At 49.6% G+C, this 22,337-nt stretch overlaps 1 protein-coding gene across 2 annotated transcripts; it reads right to left on the reverse strand.

The window, feature by feature from the left end:
* Positions 1–8,644: 8,644 nt before the first annotated feature.
* LOC115166184 (E3 ubiquitin-protein ligase RLIM) lies at positions 8,645–19,267 on the reverse strand. Of its 2 annotated transcripts, XM_029719960.1 has the most exons (5): positions 19,164–19,267; positions 16,664–16,900; positions 15,865–15,978; positions 15,017–15,474; positions 8,645–14,980 (listed from the first exon to the last, which is right to left on the reverse strand). In XM_029719960.1, the coding sequence occupies exons 2-5, from the start codon at positions 16,830–16,832 to the stop codon at positions 13,520–13,522; spliced, it is 2,202 nt and encodes a 733-aa protein (XP_029575820.1). In that variant the 5' UTR covers positions 16,833–16,900; positions 19,164–19,267; the 3' UTR covers positions 8,645–13,519. The 2 variants fall into 2 exon arrangements, with proteins under 2 accessions (XP_029575820.1, XP_029575810.1); XM_029719950.1 differs by having other exon boundaries at positions 8,645–15,474.
* Positions 19,268–22,337: the final 3,070 nt, after the last annotated feature.

Raw genomic sequence — 22,337 nt, forward strand, 5'->3', positions numbered from 1 at the left:
GCCGCCCCCAGGTGGTAAGGGTAGGCAACAACACATCTGCCACGCTGATCCTCAACACTGGGGCCCCTCAGGGGTGTGTGCTCAGTCCCCTCCTGTACTCCCTGTTCACCCACGACTGCATGGCCAGGCACGACTCCAACACCATCATTAAGTTTGCTGACGACACAACAGGCCTGATTACCGATAAATATGAGACTATTACGGCTCAGGATGCAGACAGTTCGAAGTAACAAAAGTTTATTACAAAAAACGGGGTCCAAAAGGTACAGAACGGCAGGCAGGCTCATGGTCAGGGTCAGGGTCAGGGCAGGCAGGGTCAGGGTCAGGGTCAGGGCAGGCTCAGGGTTAGGGTCAGGGTCAGGGTCAGGGCAGGCAGGGTCAGGGTCAGGGCAGGCTCAGGGTCAGGGTCAGGGCAGGCTCAGGGTCAGGGCAGGCTCAGGGTCAGGGTAGGCTCAGGGTCAGGGTCAGGGCAGGCTCAGGGTCAGGGCAGGCTCAGGGTCAGGGTCAGGGCAGGCTCAGGGTCAGGGCAGGCTCAGGGTCAGGGTCAGGGTCAGGGCAGGTTCAGGGTCAGGGTCAGGGCAGGCTCAGGCTCAGGGTCAGGGTCAGGGTCAGGGCAGGCTCAGGGTCAGGCTCAGGGTCAGGCTCAGGGTCAGGCTCAGGGTCAGGGTCAGGCAGAGGTCAGGGTCAGGGTCAGGGCAGGCAGGGTCAGGGTCAGGGTCAGGGTCAGGCTCAGGGTCAGGGCAGGCAGGGTCAGGGTCAGGGCAGGGTCAGGGTCAGGGTCAGGGTCAGGCTCAGGGTCAGGGTCAGGGCAGGCAGGGTCAGGGCAGGCAGGGTCAGGCAGGGGTCAGGGTCAGGGGCAGGCAGAGGTCAGTAATCCAGGTAGTGTCTCAAGGTAGAGAACGGCAGGAGACAAAAGGCTGTGAGACATAATCCTAGACACATGAAAGGCGGGGATATAAACGGAGGACACGGGGCAACAGAAGGCAAACAAGCAGAGGGGCTAAGAATCAGAAATGGCCGATAAAACGGCCTGAACGTGGGGGAGGATGGGGGAGATCTTGACCCTCTGTCCAACATGCTAGCGGGGAGCCGAGGTCCTATATACCTCGCTGTGAGTCGTGTTACCTTTACCTCGCTGTGAGACGTGTTACCTTTACCTCGCTGTGAGACGTGTTACCTCACTGTGAGACGTGTTACCTCACTGTGAGACGTGTTACCTTTACCTCACTGTGAGACGTGTTACCTTTACCTCACTGTGAGACGTGTTACCTTTACCTCACTGTGAGACGTGTTACCTTTACCTCACTGTGAGACGTGTTACCTTTACCTCACTGTGAGACGTGTTACCTTTACCTCACTGTGAGACGTGTTACCTTTACCTCGCTGTGAGACGTGTTACCTCACTGTGAGACGTGTTACCTCACTGTGAGACGTGTTACCTTTACCTCACTGTGAGACGTGTTACCTTTACCTCACTGTGAGACGTGTTACCTTTACCTCACTGTGAGACGTGTTACCTTTATCTCACTGTGAGACGTGTTACCTTTACCTCACTGTGAGACGTGTTACCTTTACCTCACTGAGAGACGTGTTACCTTTACCTCGCTGTGAGACGTGTTACCTCACTGTGAGACGTGTTACCTTTACCTCGCTGTGAGACGTGTTACCTTTACCTCACTGTGAGACGTGTTACCTCACTGTGAGACGTGTTACCTTTACCTCACTGAGAGACGTGTTACCTTTACCTCACTGTGAGACGTGTTACCTTTACCTCACTGTGAGACGTGTTACCTTTACCTCACTGAGAGACGTGTTACCTTTACCTCGCTGTGAGACGTGTTACCTCACTGTGAGACGTGTTACCTTTACCTCACTGTGAGACGTGTTACCTTTACCTCGCTGTGAGACGTGTTACCTTTACCTGCTTTACTGCGTTGTATGTGTTAGGTACATACTTTACTGTGTTGTGTGTTAGGTACATACTTTACTGTGTTGTGTGTTAGGTACATACTTTACTGCGTTGTATGTGTTAGGTACATACTTTACTGCGTTGTATGTGTTAGGTACATACTTTACTGTGTTGTATGTGTTAGGTACATACTTTACTGTGTTGTATGTGTTAGGTACATACTTTACTGTGTTGTATGTGTTAGGTACATACTTTACTGTGTTGTATGTGTTAGGTACATACTTTACTGTGTTGTATGTGTTAGGTACATACTTTACTGTGTTGTGTGTTAGGTACATACTTTACTGTGTTGTATGTGTTAGGTACATACTTTACTGTGTTGTATGTGTTAGGTACATACTTTACTGCGTTGTATGTGTTAGGTACATACTTTACTGTGTTGTATGTGTTAGGTACATACTTTACTGCGTTGTATGTGTTAGGTACATACTAATCAAACTTGTTTACACGGCCTCATGTGAATCCTACTAATTTAACTCTGTGGACATGGCAATGTTAGCAACTGGTACTATGCCAGGGGGGAGGGTAAACGGGTTGGTTCTTCCCCAGCCAAGGTAGGGCTGAGCTGGGCAAACACACAGGGCTGCGCCCCCCTCTGGGCCTCCGGACCGTCAACAGCGAAGCTGTTCAGTCCCTTTCCTCCCATCCATATTAACTTAGTTCCACTTCAAATAACAAGGAACGTCAGGGGAATACCCAGACCTCTCCAACACACACACACACACACACACACACACACACACACACACTCACACACACACACACACACACACACACTCACACTCACACTCACACACACACACACACACACACACACACACACACACACACACACATACACACACACACACACACACACACACACACAACCAGATATACACAGGGTCATAGTGAGGTTGTTGTAAAATGAGGCCTGGTAAAGGAAGGCAGAACAGAAACACAACCCTAAGGAGGAAATACCTCATTTTCCAGTCAGGATAGATTCAGAGTAGACCATCTAAACTTCTCCAGTTGAACCGTAAAACTTCCTAGAGAGTGTAACTCTACCAGCAGGACTTTGTAGTGACACCTTCCCAGAGAGCACAAATACATAAGCAGAGAAGACAATGTAATGGAGGGAACAAACCCAGATGGATGGACCACTACAATGAACCAGAACAATTACCCTGATGGACAGAGGAAAGACCAGAACAAAGAAACATTCTAACACACACCCTGATCCTCTATGTTCCTGTCACCTTCATCTGATCCTCTATGTTCCTGTCACCTTCATCTGATCCTCTATGTTCCTGTCACCTTCATCTGATCCTCTATGTTCCTGTCACCTTCATCTGATCCTCTATGTTCCTGTCACCTTCATCTGATCCTCTATGTTCCTGTCACCTTCATCTGATCCTCTATGTTCCTGTTAATTTCTATCTCTCCATCTAGAACTAGTGACAAAGCAGGACATTCCTTGCAGAGCTCAGATATTTGTATTTGTATTTATTAGGGATCCCCATTAGTTCCTGCCAAGGCAGCAGCTACTCTTCCTGGGGTTTATTATGGATCCCCATTAGTTCCTGTTGCCAAGGCAGCAGCTACTCTTCCTGGGGTTTATTATGGATCCCCATTAGTTCCTGCCAAGGCAGCAGCTACTCTTCCTGGGGTTTATTATGGATCCCCATTAGTTCCTGCCAAGGCAGCAGCTACTCTTCCTGGGGTTTATTATGGATCACCATTAGTTCCTGCCAAGGCAGCAGCTACTCTTCATGGGGTTTATTATGGATCCCCATTAGTTCCTGCCAAGGCAGCAGCTACTCTTCCTGGGGTTTATTATGGATCCCCATTAGTTCCTGTTGCCAAGGCAGCAGCTACTCTTCCTGGGGTTTATTATGGATCCCCATTAGTTCCTGCCAAGGCAGCAGCTACTCTTCATGGGGTTTATTATGGATCCCCATTAGTTCCTGCCAAGGCAGCAGCTACTCTTCCTGGGGTTTATTATGGATCCACGTTAGTTCCTGCCAAGGCAGCAGCTACTCTTCCTGGGGTTTATTATGGATCCCCGTTAGTTCCTGCCAAGGCAGCAGCAACTCTTCCTGGGGTTTATTATGGATCCCCGTTAGTTCCTGCCAAGGCAGCAGCTACTCTTCTTGGGGTTTATTATGGATCCCCGTTAGTTCCTGCCAAGGCAGCAGCTACTCTTCCTGGGGTTTATTATGGATCCACGTTAGTTCCTGCCAAGGCAGCAGCTACTCTTCCTGGGGTTTATTATGCATCCCCGTTAGTTCCTGCCAAGGCAGCAGCTACTCTTCCTGGGGTTTATTATGGATCCCCGTTAGTTCGTGCCAAGGCAGCAGCTGCTCTTCCTGGGGTTTATTATGTATCCCCGTTAGTTCCTGTTGCCAAGACAGCAGCTACTCTTCCTGGGGTTTATTATGGATCCCCTTTAGTTCCAGCCAAGGCAGCAGCTACTCTTCCTGGGGTTTATTATGGATCCCCATTAGTTCCTGCCAAGGCAGCAGCTACTCTTCCTGGGGTTTATTATGGATCCCCATTAGTTCCTGCCAAGGCAGCAGCTACTCTTCCTGGGGTTTATTATGGATCCCCATTAGTTCCTGTCAAGGCTGCAGCCAAAATGTGACAAAGAAATTAACTTTTTGTCCTGAATACAAAGCATTATGTTTGGGGAAAATCCAACACAGAGTACCACTCTTAATATTTTCAAGGATGGTGGTGGCTGCATCATGTTATGGATATGCTCGTCATCAGCAATGACTATGGAGTTTTCTTTAGGGCAATATCCTAGCTAACATTTGTCTCCTATACTCAAGGCGAAATATATACTGGAGCTGATTACCAAGACAACATTGAATGTTCCTGGGTGGCACAGTTACAATTTTGACATAAATCGGTTTGAAAATGTAGGGCAAGACTAGAAAATGGCTGACTAGCAATGATCAACAACCAACTTGACAGAGCTTGAAGAATTTTGAAGATAATAATATGCAAATGTTGTACAATCCACTCTTACAGACTTACCCAGAAAGACTCACAGCTGTAATCGCTCTTAGAGACTTACCCAGAAAGACTCCCAGCTGTAATCACTCTTAGAGACTTACCCAGAAAGACTCACAGCTGTAATCACTCTTAGAGACTTACCCAGAAAGACTCACAGCTGTAATCACTCTTAGAGACTTACCCAGAAAGACTCACAGCTGTAATCACTCTTAGAGACTTACCCAGAAAGACTCACAGCTGTAATCACTCTTAGAGACTTACCCAGAAAGACTCACAGCTGTAATCACTCTCAGAGACTTACCCAGAAAGACTCACAGCTGTAATCACTGCCAAAGGTGATTGTAACAGGTATTGACTCAGGGTTGAATACTGATCTAATCAACATGTATTGACTCAGGGTTGAATACTGATCTAATCAAGGTATTAGTGTTACATTTGTCATTCATCTTTTAAAAATGTTAGAATTTTTTGACACACCTTGATTTTTCCACATTTTGTTGTGTTACAAATTGGGATTAAAATGGATTGAATTGTGCATGCTTTCTGAAGGCACTGTATGTTCCATGAAATAAACCACAAAGCGCTTGGTGAAACAATAGTCCAGACAGAATGATATACTGCTGCTCCCTTCTCCTGGAAACCTCTCCTCCTCTCATCCCTCCTTTACCCTCCACCACCTCCTCCTGTCGAGGAAACTGAGGACAGCATCTACAATCTTCCATACTGAACATATTCACAACTATTTTAAATGGCTGACATTAGCAACTAAATTGTCCTTATATCCAAATCCTTCTGTGTTTTTAAATAATCCGTTCAAGGACATCCGGTGTATTAAAAGCAATTATTGGTAACGTTTCTTTTTTTTTTTACACAAAGATTGACGGCAAAGATTTTCATTTTTCCATTCAATATAACGGGGGATCCTGTTCTGATAACAATGCCTGCAGTAACGTGGTCGGCCTTGAATTTCCGTGGCTTCAAAGAGAGGGGGCAGTCGTTCTACCCTAGCCTGATGGACGGATGGGCAGGACGAACAGGAAGTTAGGACCGAGGCCTGATGGATGGATGGGCAGGACGAACAGGAAGTTAGGACCGAGGCCTGAAGGACGGATGGGCAGGACGAACAGGAAGTTAAGACCGAGGCCTGATGGATGGGCAGGACGAACAGGAAGTTAGGACCGAGGCCTGATGGACGGATGGGCAGGATGAACAGGAAGTTAGGACCGAGGCCTGATGGATGGATGGGCAGGACGAACAGGAAGTTAGGACCGAGGCCTGATGGATGGGCAGGACGAACAGGAAGTTAGGACCGAGGCCTGATGGATGGGCACTTAGCTGTGGAAACTACCATGGTCAGAACAGCAGAAAATGTCTAGACAACCCCATGTTTTATCCAAAGTAGAATAATGAACGTCTCAGTAAAAAGTGATCAATAGACTAATCATTGATTATGCAGTCTGTGTTCAGTACTCAGAATGTACCTTAAAGGTGATGACCTCCATGCCCAGGACAGACGAGTAGAAGGTGCAGGAACACTCTTCACGGTCAACACCAGGTGGTCCAGGTGACTCACCTGTACAGGTACAGGTGAGTACAGCTCTTACATCTCACCCCCACCGACACAACAGGTAGCCCGCAGGACCTGGGACGACATGGCCAGAGACCATGAAGGTGTGCAAAAAAAATCATGCATGTAAAATAAACTACTCACATGAACGTGTAGACAGCGTCCCGACGTGGACAAATGAAGTAGTACTATGATAAAATCAACCAACCACGGTACCCTGTATTCAGGTAATTACGGTATATCGGTAAACAGAAACCAATGTAGCTGATGTCATTTTCTCCATTTATATAAAATACGATATTCATTCAAGTCTAGATACAGGTTAATAGCTTACAATTTAATACAGAAGTTGTACTGTAGACGACTACACATGCCCCTCGTTAATAAAAAGTGTTTTCTGAAGACGGTGAACTGAGAACCGGTGACATACGTTTTATTCTCCAGGTGTTTCACGGCGGTAACAACGCACCGAGTGACAACCTAAAGTCCGGAGAAACATCGTTCCTTTGTAGTTGAAAAACAAACGGAGGAAATGTCAGCCTTCATTTCCTTAATTCCCACATACTTAACTTGACCATAATACCGTAATTGCTGGAGTATTTTGCCTATAACACATTATGGGTAGCGTGATGTATCAACACAATATTCGTGTAAAAACATGGGGTGAAATCATATCGGCTTCATCTGAACATAATGCTTACCTTGATATAGATTTTATTGTCCATGTTTGCCACTCTAAATTGAAGTGATCCCATGAAGGTGTCGATGCACATATCTTTATTGTAATATATACTGAAGAGAAATATAAACACAACATGCAACAATTTCAAAGATTTTACAGTTCATTAAAGGAAATCAGTCCATTAAAAATAAATGAGGCCCTAATCTATGGATTTCAGATGATGGCAGGTGTGGGAGGGCGTAGGCAGTCAGGCCCAGTCAATTAGAATACGTTTTTCCCCACAAAATTGATTTATTACAGAAATAAATACTCCTCAGCACCCCCTAGCAGTGGCCATTTGCCCATGGCACAAGGTGCACCTATGTAATGATCTTGCTGTTTAGCTTCTTGATATGCCACACCTGTCAGGTGGATGGATTATCTTGTCAAAGGAAAAATGTTCACTAACAGGGATGTAAACAAATATTTGTACAAAATGAGAGAAATCAGCTTTTTGATCATATGGAACATTTCTGGGATCTTTTTAATTCAGCTCATCAAACATGGGACCAACACTTTACATGTTGCGTTTATATTTTTCTTCAGTGTGTTTATATAAAACATTCAGGCTCTATGAGGCCAGGTGGTCAGACACACAGTTCCACATTGGAACCGAGACTGATGTACAAATCACCTTCTATCATAAATACCTACTCAATATTATTTACAGATTTGTCAGTCAGTCAGAATTTACCCTGGATGATGCAGGGTTGGGTTTCCCTGGATGAGTCAGAATTTCCCTGGATGAGTCAGCAGGGTTTCCCTGGATGAGTCAGCAGGGTTTCCCTGGATGAGTCAGCAGGGTTTCCCTGGATGAGGCAGGGTTTCCCTGGATGAGGCAGCTTGCTGGCCATTAGCCAATCGGCGTTTCTCAACGAGATCATATCCCGCGACCCCGATCCACCTGGTAATTACCACCTTCCCACTTGGTTATTAACTCTGATCAACCCTATTGATCATGTCTGCAGAGGTGCTCCAGCTGGGAGTTGAAACAGCTCACTGATTTGCTTTACCTCCGAAATCAAGTGGTCACACCTCCCTTGGAGAAGCCAGGTTCACGACGAGGCTAGTTGTAACAACCTGGCCCTCTCAACATCGCCACCCTGTGACCTGAAATACCCACATCTTCTGCATGGATCATCAGTAATAAAACATATCCTCTAAGGTCAAACAACAAGTAGAGATGGCAGAATATATTTAATGATAAAGAGGGGTGCCCTTGATGAACATGATAAACTACAGGACTGGTCTGGCTCCCTATTCCCTTTATAGTGCATATAGGGAGCCATTGGGGACCCATGCAACATAGTGCAGTAGGAAGCCATGATGAAGACAGCCAGGTTAGTAAGGAAGCACTGTCAGAAAGACACAATACATTTACAACTAGTCATTATCAACAATAACAGAGCTTCAACCACCCAAAACTTTATTTATACAGGGAGGAGGTAATGACGGCAAACCGTGAGAACACGTGGAACCTAGAGAATAATGTGGCGTCATCATGGCATGGAACAGTCCCTCCCTCCGTCTCTGTGATCAGCCAATGAACAGCATCCTACAGTCCCACCAATAAACAGCGCTGTCAGAATGGACAGAAAGAACCAAGCTCTAGAAAATAAAAAGCTTAACACATTTAAAAAAAAGTTTTAAAAAAAAGGGAACAAGTCTTCATTTTTAACTGTGAATATTCAGTCTACAATATTTTAGAAATAATATACAAGTTTAGAATATTATGCTTTGTTTTTCCTATTTTTTTTAATTTTCTCAGTTTTCCCACTTTGTAGTTATTGCACTGGTGTTCCAGATACGAAGACATCTCTCAGACCAAAACACAGGACAGAGGCAGCAACCTGGCCCGGCTCTAACCCGGCCTGGCCCGGCCCTAACCCGGCCTGGCCCTAACCCGGCCTGGCCCGGCCCTAACCCGGCCCGGCTCTAACCCGGCCCGGCTCTAACCCGGCCCGGCTCTAACCCGGCCCGGCTCTAACCCGGCCCGGCTCTAACCCGGCCCGGCTCTAACCCGGCCCGGCTCTAACCCGGCCCGGCTCTAACCCGGCCCGGCTCTAACCCGGCCTGGCTCTAACCTGGCTCGGCTCTAACCTGGCTCTAACCTGGCCTGGCTCTAACCCGGCCTGGCTCTAACCCGGCCTGGCTCTAACCTGGCCTGGCTCTAACCTGGCTCTAACCTGGCCTGGCTCTAACCTGGCTCTAACCTGGCCTGGCTCTAACCTGGCTCTAAACTGGCCTGGCTATCACCAACACATGGAACTCATAATAAATGTGATTCCCAAATGTCACTATTCCCTATATAGAGCAGTACTTCTGACCAGAGTCCTATGGGTAGTGCACTATATAGAGATAGGGTGGAGTTTGAGACGGAGCCATAATGCAGCCCTCTGTTTACTTCTTGGTCATATTGTAGCAGAATCAACAGGTTGTCATGGTGACATCACAAGGCTAGGATCACTAGGTTGTCGTTATCATTCAGGGCCCGTATCCAGTGTCCCAGAGTAGGAGTGAGGATCTAGGATCAGTTGGGCTTCTTAGGTTTAATGAAAAATATTATATGGACTGATCCTAGATCCCCACTGATGGACTGATCCTAGACCCCCACTGATCCTAGACCCCCACTGATGGACTGATCCTAGACCCCCACTGATCCTAGACCCCCACTGATCCTAGACCCCCTGATGACTGATCCTAGGTCACCACTGATCCTAGGTCACCACTGATCCTAGGTCACCCCCGATCCTAGGTCACCCCCGATCCTAGGTCACCCCCGATCCTAGGTCACCCCCGATGACTGATCCTAGGTCACCACTGATGACTGATCCTAGGTCACCACTGATGGACTGATCCTAGGTCACCACTGATGACTGATCCTAGGTCACCACTGATGACTGATCCTAGGTCACCACTGATCCTAGGTCACCACTGATGACTGATCCTAGGTCACCACTGATGGACTGATCCTAGGTTACCACTGATCCTAGGTCACCACTGATGACTGATCCTAGGTCACCACTGATCCTAGGTCACCACTGATCCTAGGTCACCACTGATCCTAGGTCACCACTGATGACTGATCCTAGGTCACCACTGATGGACTGATCCTAGGTCACCACTGATCCTAGGTCACCACTGATCCTAGGTCACCACTGATGACTGATCCTAGGTCACCACTGATGGACTGATCCTAGGTCACCACTGATGGACTGATCCTAGGTCACCACTGATGGACTGATCCTAGGTCACCACTGATGGACTGATCCTAGGTCACCACTGATGGACTGATCCTAGGTCACCACTGATGGACTGATCCTAGGTCACCACTGATGGACTGATCCTAGGTCACCACTGATGGACTGATCCTAGGTCACCACTGATGGACTGATCCTAGGTCACCACTGATGGACTGATCCTAGGTCACCACTGATGACTGATCCTAGGTCACCACTGATGACTGATCCTAGGTCACCACTGATGACTGATCCTAGGTCACCACTGATGACTGATCCTAGGTCACCACTGATGACTGATCCTAGGTCACCACTGATGACTGATCCTAGGTCACCACTGATGACTGATCCTAGGTCACCACTGATGACTGATCCTAGGTCACCACTGATGACTGATCCTAGGTCACCACTCCTACTCTGAGATGTCATGATGAAACACTGTCAGAGGGCAGAAATAGAAAACGCTTCATGTGATGGGCTAGAGTTAGACTACATACTAGCATCAGTTAACAAAATACCTACATCCCATCTCAACGACGGTTCAACACAATTCATAATCAATAATCAGTACCATTGATTCCGATGTCCTGAATATGATGCAATACGATTCCAAATAAACTGATAGCTAAGAATTCCCAACGGAATCCGAGCCCGTCACATCTTGTTCTCCCCATTAAAGCCTGTACAACATTCTACAGTTTTAACTTAAAAACTAATTCAGCAAGCTTTGACACACTGACAGACTGTGAGCCGTTCCAGAGTATTGATAAATGCAGTTAAGTCTTTCAGGTGGAGAGCAGGGTCAGGTGGGGACAGTGGAGTCCCATTTGGTGTAAGACAAGTAAGGGAGAGCGGGGTCTGTCTGTCAGTCTCTCAGGGTAGGTAAGGGAGAGTGGGGTCTGTTGGTCCTCTCAGGGTAGGTAAGGGAGAGTGGGGTCTGTTGGTCTCTCAGGGTAGGTAAGGGAGAGTGGGGTCTGTTGGTCTCTCAGGGTAGGTGAGGGAGAGTGGGGTCTGTCGGTCCTCTCAGGGTAGGTAAGGGAGAGTGGGGTCTGTTGGTCCTCTCAGGGTAGGTAAGGGAGAGTGGGGTCTGTTGGTCCTCTCAGGGTAGGTAAGGGAGAGTGGGGTCTGTTGGTTCTCTCAGGGTAGGTAAGGGAGAGTGGGGTCTGTTGGTCTCTCAGGGTAGGTAAGGGAGAGTGGGGTCTGTCTGTTGGTCTCTCAGGGTAGGTAAGGGAGAGTGGGGTCTGTCTGTTGGTTCTCTCAGGGTAGGTAAGGGAGAGTGGGGTCTGTCTGTTGGTTCTCTCAGGGTAGGTAAGGGAGAGTGGGGTCTGTTGGTTCTCTCAGGGTAGGTAAGGGAGAGTGGGGTCTGTTGGTCCTCTCAGGGTAGGTAAGGGAGAGTGGGGTCTGTTGGTCGCTCAGGGTAGGTGAGGGAGAGTGGGGTCTGTTGGTCCTCTCAGGGTAGGTAAGGGAGAGTGGGGTCTGTTGGTCTCTCAGGGTAGGTAAGGGAGAGTGGGGTCTGTCTGTCGGTCCTCTCAGGGTAGGTAAGGGAGAGTGGGGTCTGTTGGTCCTCTCAGGGTAGGTAAGGGAGAGTGGGGTCTGTCTGTTGGTCTCTCAGGGTAGGTAAGGGAGAGTGGGGTCTGTTGGTCTCTCAGGGTAGGTAAGGGAGAGTGGGGTCTGTTGGTCCTCTCAGGGTAGGTAAGGGAGAGTGGGGTCTGTTGGTTCCCTCAGGGTAGGTATGGGAGAGTGGGGTCTGTTGGTTCTCTCAGGGTAGGTAAGGGAGAGTGGGGTCTGTCTGTCGGTCCTCTCAGGGTAGGTAAGGGAGAGTGGGGTCTGTTGGTCCTCTCAGGGTAGGTAAGGGAGAGTGGGGTCTGTTGGTCTCTCAGGGTAGGTAAGGGAGAGTGGGGTCTGTTGGTCGTCTCAGGGTAGGTAAGGGAGAGTGGGGTCTGTTGGTCCTCTCAGGGTAGGTAAGGGAGAGTGGGGTCTGTTGGTCTCTCAGGGTAGGTAAGGGAGAGTGGGGTCTGTCTGTCGGTCCTCTCAGGGTAGGTAAGGGAGAGTGGGGTCTGTTGGTTCTCTCAGGGTAGGTAAGGGAGAGTGGGGTCTGTTGGTCTCTCAGGGTAGGTAAGGGAGAGTGGGGTCTGTCTGTCCCCACAGGGTAGGTAAGGGAGAGTGGGGTCTGTTGGTCTCTCAGGGTAGGTAAGGGAGAGTGGGGTCTGTTGGTCCTCTCAGGGTAGGTAAGGGAGAGTGGGGTCTGTCTGTCCCCTCAGGGTAGGTAAGGGAGAGTGGGGTCTGTCTGTTGGTCTTCTCAGGGTAGGTAAGGGAGAGTGGGGTCTGTCTGTTGGTCTCTCAGGGTAGGTAAGGGAGAGTGGGGTCTGTCTGTTGGTCTCTCAGGGTAGGTAAGGGAGAGTGGGGTCTGTCTGTCCCCTCAGGGTAGGTAAGGGAGAGTGGGGTCTGTTGGTCTCTCAGGGTAGGTAAGGGAGAGTGGGGTCTGTTGGTCTCTCAGGGTAGGTAAGGGAGAGTGGGGTCTGTCTGTTGGTCCTCTCAGGGTAGGTAAGGGAGAGTGGGGTCTGTTGGTCTCTCAGGGTAGGTAAGGGAGAGTGGGGTCTGTCTGTTGGTCCTCTCAGGGTAGGTAAGGGAGAGTGGGGTCTGTCTGTTGGTCCTCTCAGGGTAGGTAAGGGAGAGTGGGGTCTGTTGGTCGCTCAGGGTAGGTAAGGGAGAGTGGGGTCTGTTGGCCAATGGGACAGTGGCATCTCTAATGTCTCTTACTACACTATGAGGACACCACCTTCTCGTCTGTCCCGTCTGTCTCCGTCCCGTCTGTTTCCGTCCCGTCTGTGTCGTCTGTGTCGTCTGTCTCCATCTCTCCAAACACCGGAATGTCAGTTAGATAAAAGGTCAGTGACGTCTTAAGAATGAAAACATGAACGATGTAAATGGTCTGACCAGGAGAAAGGCCTGCAGAACTGACACCGTGTTATATACTGGAGCTGCCAGGAGCAGCGTTGACCCCTGTCCTCCATCTCTCCGGGTCAGACCACACTCTCCCGGTTAGCAGACACCAACACGGCCCTGCGGCAGATAGGACAGGTAGAGTTCTCAGACAGCCAGCGGTCGATACAGTGAACATGGTACTCGTGAGAACAGGGCAACTTCCTCAACTTGTTCCCCTCTGCGTACTCTGTGATGCACACACTGCAGGTCTTCAGAGCATCACTCTCCCCAAAGTTCCTGGTGGAGAGGTTGTCGATCTGCTCCTTGGTGAGTCCTCTGGGCTGTTCCTCATCCTCATCATTCAGGAGGAAGAAGTGAGCAAGGCGGAGGAAGGGTAGTGACCCTGGTTCCTCCAGGCTGATGGGGGCACGTGGCCGACCTCGCCCCTCCCTGGGGGTGACCCCCACCCCTAAACCTATCCCTGGGGCCAGACCAACACCAACCCCCTCTTCCCCCTCCTCTGTCCTTGCCTCACCGGCTTCTCCCACACTAGGCCCACCCACTGAGACAGGAGGCTCCGCCCCCTCCGCCATACCGGCTACTCCCCCGTCGGAAGTGTTGAGCGCCTCGGCCAGGTCGGCAGCGCCGGAAGGGTTACCGGCTCCACGGTTTGAATCCGAGGAATCAGAGTCTGAGTCCATGAAGTAGCTGAGCTCTCCGAATCCGGTCATGATCTGTCGTATCATGGTCTGCAGAGCCATAGAGGTGGCCTCTCCCAACCCTGCGTCGCTGATCCTCCTGATGGGGATCCTGATGGTGCTGACGTACGTTCTCACGCCCGCACGCTCGGACCGGGAGAAGGTCCTGCGGAATCCACCCCTCTCACTCTCGTACAGGAAGGTGTTGTTGGAGTTCTGGGAGCGTGAGCGGGTTCTGTTAGCGATGCTGTCCCTCTGGCGGTACTCACCTGGACGAACGCGACGCACCTGCAGGTCCAGCATGATGGTGGGGGGACGGCGTCCTGCCGCTCCCTCCCCGCCGGCGGCCTCTCCCTCCTGGGGTGGGGTGGTAACGGGCTCTGGGGCGGTCCCAGACCCTGTTTCGGCTGACTGGACCTCGTACTCTGCAGTGCTTTGCCGGGACAGAACATGCTGTCGAGTCCGTGAGCTTCCCTCTACGGGGGCCTGGGGGGGCAGAGTGGGGGGGCTGTGTGAAGGGGCAGCGTTGGGCACTTGGCGGGGGAGGCCGTCCAGTCGGTCCAAGGTGAGGGGTGAACGGCTCCGTGTGGTGCGAGCCCTGGTCCGGCGCTGCTCGGGGCTACGGCTGCGGGCTCGTCTCTGGCCACGTCGTGGAGGCTCCTCAGGGGGAGGGCTGGGAGGGGCGGGGGCCAGGGTGGACTGCACCAGGGGACTGGCTGGTCTGGAGACTGGAGGGGTTGTGGGGACAGGGCTGGGCGGCTGTGGGACTACCTCTACTACTAACTCTGGGACCATCTCTGCTTCTAGTTCTGGCTCAGCTTCTACTTCAGCCTCTGGCTCTGGCTCAGCTTCTACTTCAGCCTCTGGCTCTGGCTCTGGCTCAGCTTCTACTTCAGCCTCTGGCTCCATCTCTGCTTCTGGTTCCACTATGACAGCCAGCTCCTCCACAACTGGTTCTTCCAGCACCTCTCCTGTCTCCATGGGCGCCTCCGCCCCAGTCCCCGCCTCAGTCCCCGCCTCAGTCCCCGCCTCAGTCCCCGCCTCAGTCTGGACCTCCACTCCGACCACTGCCTCCACCCCATCGCCAGGTGCTCCTGCTGGGGCTTCCTCCTGAGCCTCCCCAGTCTCCACATCGGCGCGGGCCTGCTGCTCGGCCAGGTTACGGTTAACGTTGATCTCAAGACTGAACCGGAAGTCTCCGCTGTTTGGGTTGGTCCGGCTCACTGCACGCCACGACTGGTTGCCTCGGTGACCACTGCGGGTGGTGTTGCCTGTCCGCCTGACGGTGTTCAGCCAATCCAAGAGGGTGTCGCCATTAGACGGGTCCTCTGGACCTTCCGCCGGTTCTGTCGGTTCTAAATGGAACAGAGAGAACGCGTCAACATTCTAAATGGAACAGAGAGAACGCGTCAACATTCTAAATAGAACAGAGAGAACGCGTCAACATTCTAAATAGAACAGAGAGAACGCGTCAACATTCTAAATGGAACAGAGAGAACGCGTCAACATTCTAAATAGAACAGAGAGAACGCGTCAACATTCTAAATAGAACAGAGAGAACGCGTCAACATTCTAAATGGAACAGAGAGAACGCGTCAACATTCTAATGGCGAAAAAAAAAACAGTTTGTTGTTTGCAGTGACTATTGTTCTGGCAATTTCACCATTAAAGACTACATTTATAGAAAGTAGCCAACTTTGAATTTCTGCTTGAATGACATAATGAAAAGTACAGAGGAGCCTTACCTCCTGTAGCTTCTCCAGTCTCACTGGTGTTGATGCTAGGCTGCTGCTGCTGCTGCTCTGGTCCATCCTTAATCTGCTGCAGCCGACTCAATAACTCCTCTGCTGTGATCTCACCTAGGAGGGATGAAACTACAACTCAGTACACTGACTCCAACTGCCTTCATTTACTACTGGAAATGCACTAGTATTTACCCATAAAGCTGTAGTTTGTCTCCTGGTTACACAGCAACAGGACAGTACTAAGAACCACCAGACTTACCAGGACAGGCCCTGTCCTCTCACTGCTCTTCCATGGGAAAGATGCTCCACCAAACATACTGCCCACTCCACTGGCCTGATGTGGTATCTTCAGTTGTCCGTAGGCTTTGGTTTTCCAGCACATCATGATAAGAAAAACTCAAACCTGAGACAACGAACCTTAGATAGCCAATCTAAAAACCTGACTGAGAAAAGCCATTCAACCCACAATTTCTGCAATAGAAAAATAAGGACTACATGAAACAGGAAGTGAAGACATCTATCTTTTCTATGAGATTGAAAATCCATCTCTACACTGCTCTGTTAACCCTCTGAGATATGTATTACAGGTGTGAGAGTCAGTTACCTGGGGTACCCAGCAGGTTGTTGTCTAATGAGGTGTGTTATAGGTTTATAACAGGTGATTATAACAGGTGTATTAAAGGAGAGTCAGTTACCTGGGGTACCCAGCAGGTTGTTGTCTAATGAGGTGTGTTATAGGTTTATAACAGGTGCTTATAACAGGTGCTTATAACAGGTGTATTAAAGGAGAGTCAGTTACCTGGGGTACCCAGCAGGTTGTTGTCTCTCATCAGCCGGTAGTCTGCCTCACTCAGGTTGTTGACAAACTGGTAGAAGGCCTCCTCCCGGTCTAGCCGGTCCCGCTGCCGCCTGCGCTGGGCTTCTGGTTGGTCACTGGCGCCCGGCTCGGAACTGTCGGAGCCCTCCATCAGGTGTCGAAGGGAGAGAAGCTGGAGATAAAAACGCTGTCTGTCTTTGAGTCCCCACGATCCAGTTGCTAGGGATAATCAAATATAATTTTTACATTAGCAATTGTCAAAAAGTGCTTTTACAGTAGCCCGGCCTAAGCACAATTAAGGCAGAAGCAAAAGCACAAGAGCCAGGAAAACGTCCCTAGAAGGAAGAAACCTCGAGAGGAAGCAGGCTAAGAGAAGTGGGCCATCGCCATCCTTTTCTCGCAGTACCGGGTCGACAATAGAAATGCCCAGGTGCATCTTCAACACACTGACACAGCAAAGGGTCAGCAGGTCAAACACACCGGCTGGGTAGTGGTGGGGATGGCCACAGACAGGAGATACACTGGCTGGGTAGTGGTGGGGATGGCCACAGAGAGGAGACTGGCAGCAGATCAAACACACTGGCTGGGTGGTGGTGGGGATGACCACAGAGAGGGGACACACTGGCTGGGTAGTGGTGGGGATGGCCACAGAGAGGGGACACACTGGCTGGGTAGTGGTGGGGATGGCCACAGAGAGGAGACTGGCAGCAGATCAAACACACTGGCTGGGTGGTGGTGGGGATGGCCACAGAGAGGGGACACACTGGCTGGGTAGTGGTGGGGATGGCCACAGAGAGGAGACTGGCAGCAGATCAAACACACTGGCTGGGTGGTGGTGGGGATGGCCACAGAGAGGGGACACACTGGCTGGGTAGTGGTGGGGATGGCCACAGAGAGGAGACACTCGCTGGGTAGTGGTGGGGATGGCCACAGAGAGGAGACACAGTGGCTGGGTAGTGGTGGGGATGGCCACAGAGAGGAGACACAGTGGCTGGGTAGTGGTGGGGATGGCCACAGAGAGGAGACACAGTGGCTGGGTAGTGGTGGGGATGGCCACAGAGAGGAGACACACTGGCTGGGTAGTGGTGGGGATGGCCACAGAGAGGAGACTGGCAGCAGATCAAACACACTGGCTGGGTGGTGGTGGGGATGGCCACAGAGAGGGGACACACTGGCTGGGTAGTGGTGGGGATGGCCACAGAGAGGAGACACTCGCTGGGTAGTGGTGGGGATGGCCACAGAGAGGAGACACAGTGGCTGGGTAGTGGTGGGGATGGCCACAGAGAGGAGACTTGCAGCAGATTTTAATAACAGTGAATATTTTTGATGTTATTGTTATACAAGGTAAAATTAAACAGAGCAGGTCACCCCTAAATTACATTCATCAAGAAATAGAATTAGACCGATTACCTTATTAGCTACCAAGTTAGCTAGCGATCAGTAAACTGTTGTTAACGTAATGAGGACATTTCAGACATCAAGGAAAAAGATTGATGGCTCGGTGGTCATCCTTTACCCTGATGCAACATGTCACATCCTTTTAAAAAAGCCTCATCTAAAACGGAGTCCCTTGTTTTGATTACAAATCAGCAGCTAGCCAGTCGGACCAAAGTCGAGAAAAACAAAATGGAATCATCTGGCGAGCTAACAATTAGCATGCTAACTAGCTTAGCAGAAAATGGCATCTAAAACGATGGACAGACAACTCAGCTAGTTACATCTCAACATTTACCGTTTCAAAGCCAAAACTAGATAACAATATACTAACAATATTATTTTATTATTTCAAGTTGTGACCATAACAAACATTTCAAGTTGGCAAGACTAAATAGTTTGTTAACGCAAGATAAACATTTGGCTAGCTAGCGGACCTGCTAACGTTGGCTAGCAGGCTAACGACAAACTTTTACATTGCAGTCATTTGTGGAATTAGCAAGCTAACGTTAGTTAGCTCTTGTGATGTATTTTGTGTACACTAAATACGGACATCCACTTACACTAAAAATGTATTTATGCTATCCGCTAGAGAAAAACAAACATGACGTGTGTGTTGTTTGCAGCTGGCTAGTTAGTTAGTAAATAAATGAAGACCTCGAAACAATGCTAACTAACGTTAGCTACATGACATCAGGAACAAAACTGACATATTTTTTCACCAACACGAAACTAAGCAAGTAAGGTTAGAATAACGTTGGCTGTCTCGCTAGTTAACATGGTCCCTTTCAAAAAATATATATGTTTTTGACGTTGTTAGCTAACTAACGTTAAGTATAATCAACATGAATTACTTCGTCGGCTAGCTGATGAAGCAATCTAGTCAGTTAGCGAACACCTTCCCGAAACCGCTACGACAGTTACTGTTAAACAGCCAACTTTAGCGGTCAGCTAACAGCTAACTAACAGCTTAGCACAATTTAACGTCCCACTTTATATTTCAAAAGACGAGTTAACAAAATCTAAATGTGTCATCCTTTCACAGTACCTGTCTTGTATTTGTGTCGTTATTCCTTATTACGGACGTAGTTTTATTCTAACAAAATCGCTGAACTATTTGGGTACGGCCTCAGGATTCCATTTTCTCAGGGATTTTCCGGAAACAGGGGGAGCATGAGACGGAAGTAGGATGTTTGCTTTTAGTCTGTACTTTGACTGCAGCGCCACGCCGTGGTGAGAGGTGGAATTCACAGAAAAACAGATACATTATTACATGCAACATTATTTTTTTATTTCATTTTATTTAACCTTTATTTAACTAGGCAAGCCAGCTAAGAACAAATTCCTATTTACAATGACGGGCCTACCAAAAGGCAAAAGACCTCCTGCGCGGACAGGGGCCTGGGATTAAAAATAAAAAAATACAATATAAATATAGGACAAAACACACATCACAACAAGCGACAACACAACACTACATAAAGAGAGACCTAAGACAACAACATAGCATGGCAGCAACACATGACAACACAGCATGGTAGCAACACAACATAACAACAACATGGTAGCAACACAACATAACAACAACATGCTAGCAATATAACATGGCAGCAGCACAAAACATGGTACAAACATTATCGGGCACAGAGGGCAAGAAGGTAGAGACAACAATACAACATGCAAAGCAGCCACAACTGTCAGTAAAAGTGTCCATGATTGAGTCTTTGAATGAAGAGATTGAGATAAAACTGTCCAGTTTGAGTGTTTGTTGCAGCTCGTTCCAGTCGCTAGCTGCAGCGAACTGAAAAGACGAGCGACCCAGGGATGTGTGTGTTTTGGGGGTCTTTAACAGAATGTGACTGGCAGAACGGGTGTTGTATGTGGAGGATGAGGGCTGCAGTAGATATCTCAGATAGGGGGGAGTGAGGCCTAAGAGGGTTTTATAAATGAGCATCAACCAGTGGGTCTTGCAACGGGTATACAGAGATGACCAGTTTACAGAGGAGTATAGAGTGCAGTGACGTGTCCTTTAAGGAACATTGGTGGCAAATCTGATGGCCGAATGGTAAAGAGCATCTAGCCGCTTGAGAGCACCCTTACCTGCCGATCTATAAATTATGTCTCCGTAATCTAGCATGAGTAGGATGGTCATCTGAATCAGGGTTAGTTTGGCAGCTGGGGTGAAAGAGGAGCAATTACAATAGAGGAAACCAAGTCTAGATTTAACTTTAGCCTGCAGCTTTGATATGTGCTGAGAGAAGGACAGTGTACCGTCTAGCCATACTCCCAAGTACTTGTATGAGGTGACTACCTCAACCTCTAAACCCTCAGAGGTAGTAATCACACCGGTGGGAAGAGGGGCATTCTTCTTACCAAACCACATGACCTTTGTTTTGGAGCTGTTCAGAACAAGGTTAAGGGCAGAGAAAGCTTGTTGGACACTAAGAAAGCTTTGTTGTAGAACATTTAACACAAAATCTAGGGAGGGGCCAGCTGCGTATAAGACTGTATCATCTGCATATACATGGACGAGAGAGCTTCCTGCTGCCTGAGCTATGTTGTTGATGTAAATTGAGAAGAGCATGGGGCCTAGGATCAAGCTTTCGGGTACTCCCTTGGTGACAGCAGATTTTCTGACTTTATACACTGCACACTTTGAGAGAGGTAGTTAGCAAACCAGGCCAAAGACCCCTCAGAGACACCAATACTCCGTAGCCGGAATGGAATGGTCTACCGTATCAAAAGCTTTGGCCAAGTCAATAAAAATAGCAGCACAATATTGCTTAGAATCAAGGGCAATGGTGACATCATTGAGGACCTTTAAGGTCGCAGTGACACATCCATAACCTGAGCGGAAACCACATTTCCAGATATCATCAGCAGTAATACAATCAGGGCACGGCAGAGGACAGGGAGAGCTCTGCAGTGTTGATTTATGACATCTGAATGTGCATCAGATGGCAACAAGATCATATTGTACAGCAATTTCATCAGGTAACATGAATACAAAGCCAGCGAGAGGTGGTTAGGAGGCCAAAAGTCAGTTTAACCAATAGAGAGTCAGAGTCCCGAGTGTGGGAACAAATATAGTCTGTCCCACGGTTGGGACAGAAAGTTTGTAGTCAACAAAGCATGCAGGAGTCATGAGGCAAAATAGCAAAATGCACAAGAAAAAAAAGAAAGTTCAGAGTCACTCGCCCCAACAGTGCGTGAGTGCTGGAGGAGAGCGAAAGCTCGGGAGAGAAGGGTGAGTGTGGTGGGGGTACCTGTACTAGACAGGGGAGACAGGCCAGGGCAGACGGTGAACAGAGAGGGGGGAGTGTGGTGGGGGTACCTGTACCAGACAGGGGGAGACAGGCCAGGGCAGACGGTGAACAGAGAGGGGTAGACAGGCCAGGGCAGACGGTGAACAGAGAGGAGGAGACAGGCCAGGGCAGATGGTGAACAGAGAGGGGGAGACAGGCCAGGGCAGACAGTGAACAGAGAGGGGGGAGTGTGGAGGGGGTACCTGTACCAGACAGGGGGAGACAGGCCAGGGCAGATGGTGAACAGAGAGGGGTAGACAGGCCAGGGCAGACGGTGAACAGAGAGGGGGGAGACAGGCCAGGGCAGACGGTGAACAGAGTGGGGGGGAGTGTGGTGGGGGTACCTGTACCAGACAGGGGGAGACAGGCCAGGACAGACGGTGAACAGAGAGGGGGGAGACAGGCCAGGGCAGATGGTGAACAGAGAGGGGGGGGAGTGTGGTGGGGGTACCTGTACCAGACAGGGGGAGACAGGACAGACAGTGAACAGAGAGGGGGGAGTGTGGAGGGGGTACCTGTACCAGACAGGGGGAAACAGGCCAGGGCAGACGGTGAACAGAGAGGGGGAGACAGGCCAGGGGGGAGTGTGGTGGGGGTACCTGTACCAGACAGGGGGAGACAGGCCAGGGCAGACGGTGAACAGAGAGGGGGGAGTGTGGTGGGGGTACCTGTACCAGACAGGGGGAGACAGGCCAGGGCAGACAGTGAACAGAGAGGGGGAGACAGGCCAGGGCAGACGGTGAACAGATCGCCAGGTGGAATCCAAGCAGCAGTGTAGCAGGTAACTGGAGTAGGTGTCACACCCACTTGGGAGAAGCTTTTATTTCTGAAGGCAGATTTCTTGTAGAAAATGCCAGTGAATGGTCTTTGAACAGCAGGAGGGGGATTCAGAGGACGCTTCAAAGACTCCTGCCGCA

The sequence above is a fragment of the Salmo trutta genome, chromosome 3 (assembly GCF_901001165.1).
Source record: "Salmo trutta chromosome 3, fSalTru1.1, whole genome shotgun sequence".
In the NCBI taxonomy this organism is placed as follows: domain Eukaryota; kingdom Metazoa; phylum Chordata; class Actinopteri; order Salmoniformes; family Salmonidae; genus Salmo; species Salmo trutta.

Bases quoted from the DNA above. Each gene is read 5' to 3' on its own strand.
- LOC115166184 (XM_029719950.1), bottom strand. From the start codon at position 16,832: ATGGAGGGCTCCGACAGTTCCGAGCCGGGCGCCAGTGACCAACCAGAA. The intron at 15,979-16,663 runs GTAACTGACTCT...CATCCCTCCTAG, and splicing joins CAACCTGCTGGGTACCCCAG to GTGAGATCACAGCAGAGGAG. The intron at 15,475-15,864 runs GTAAGGCTCCTC...TGTTCCATTTAG, and splicing joins GACTGGAGAAGCTACAGGAG to AACCGACAGAACCGGCGGAA.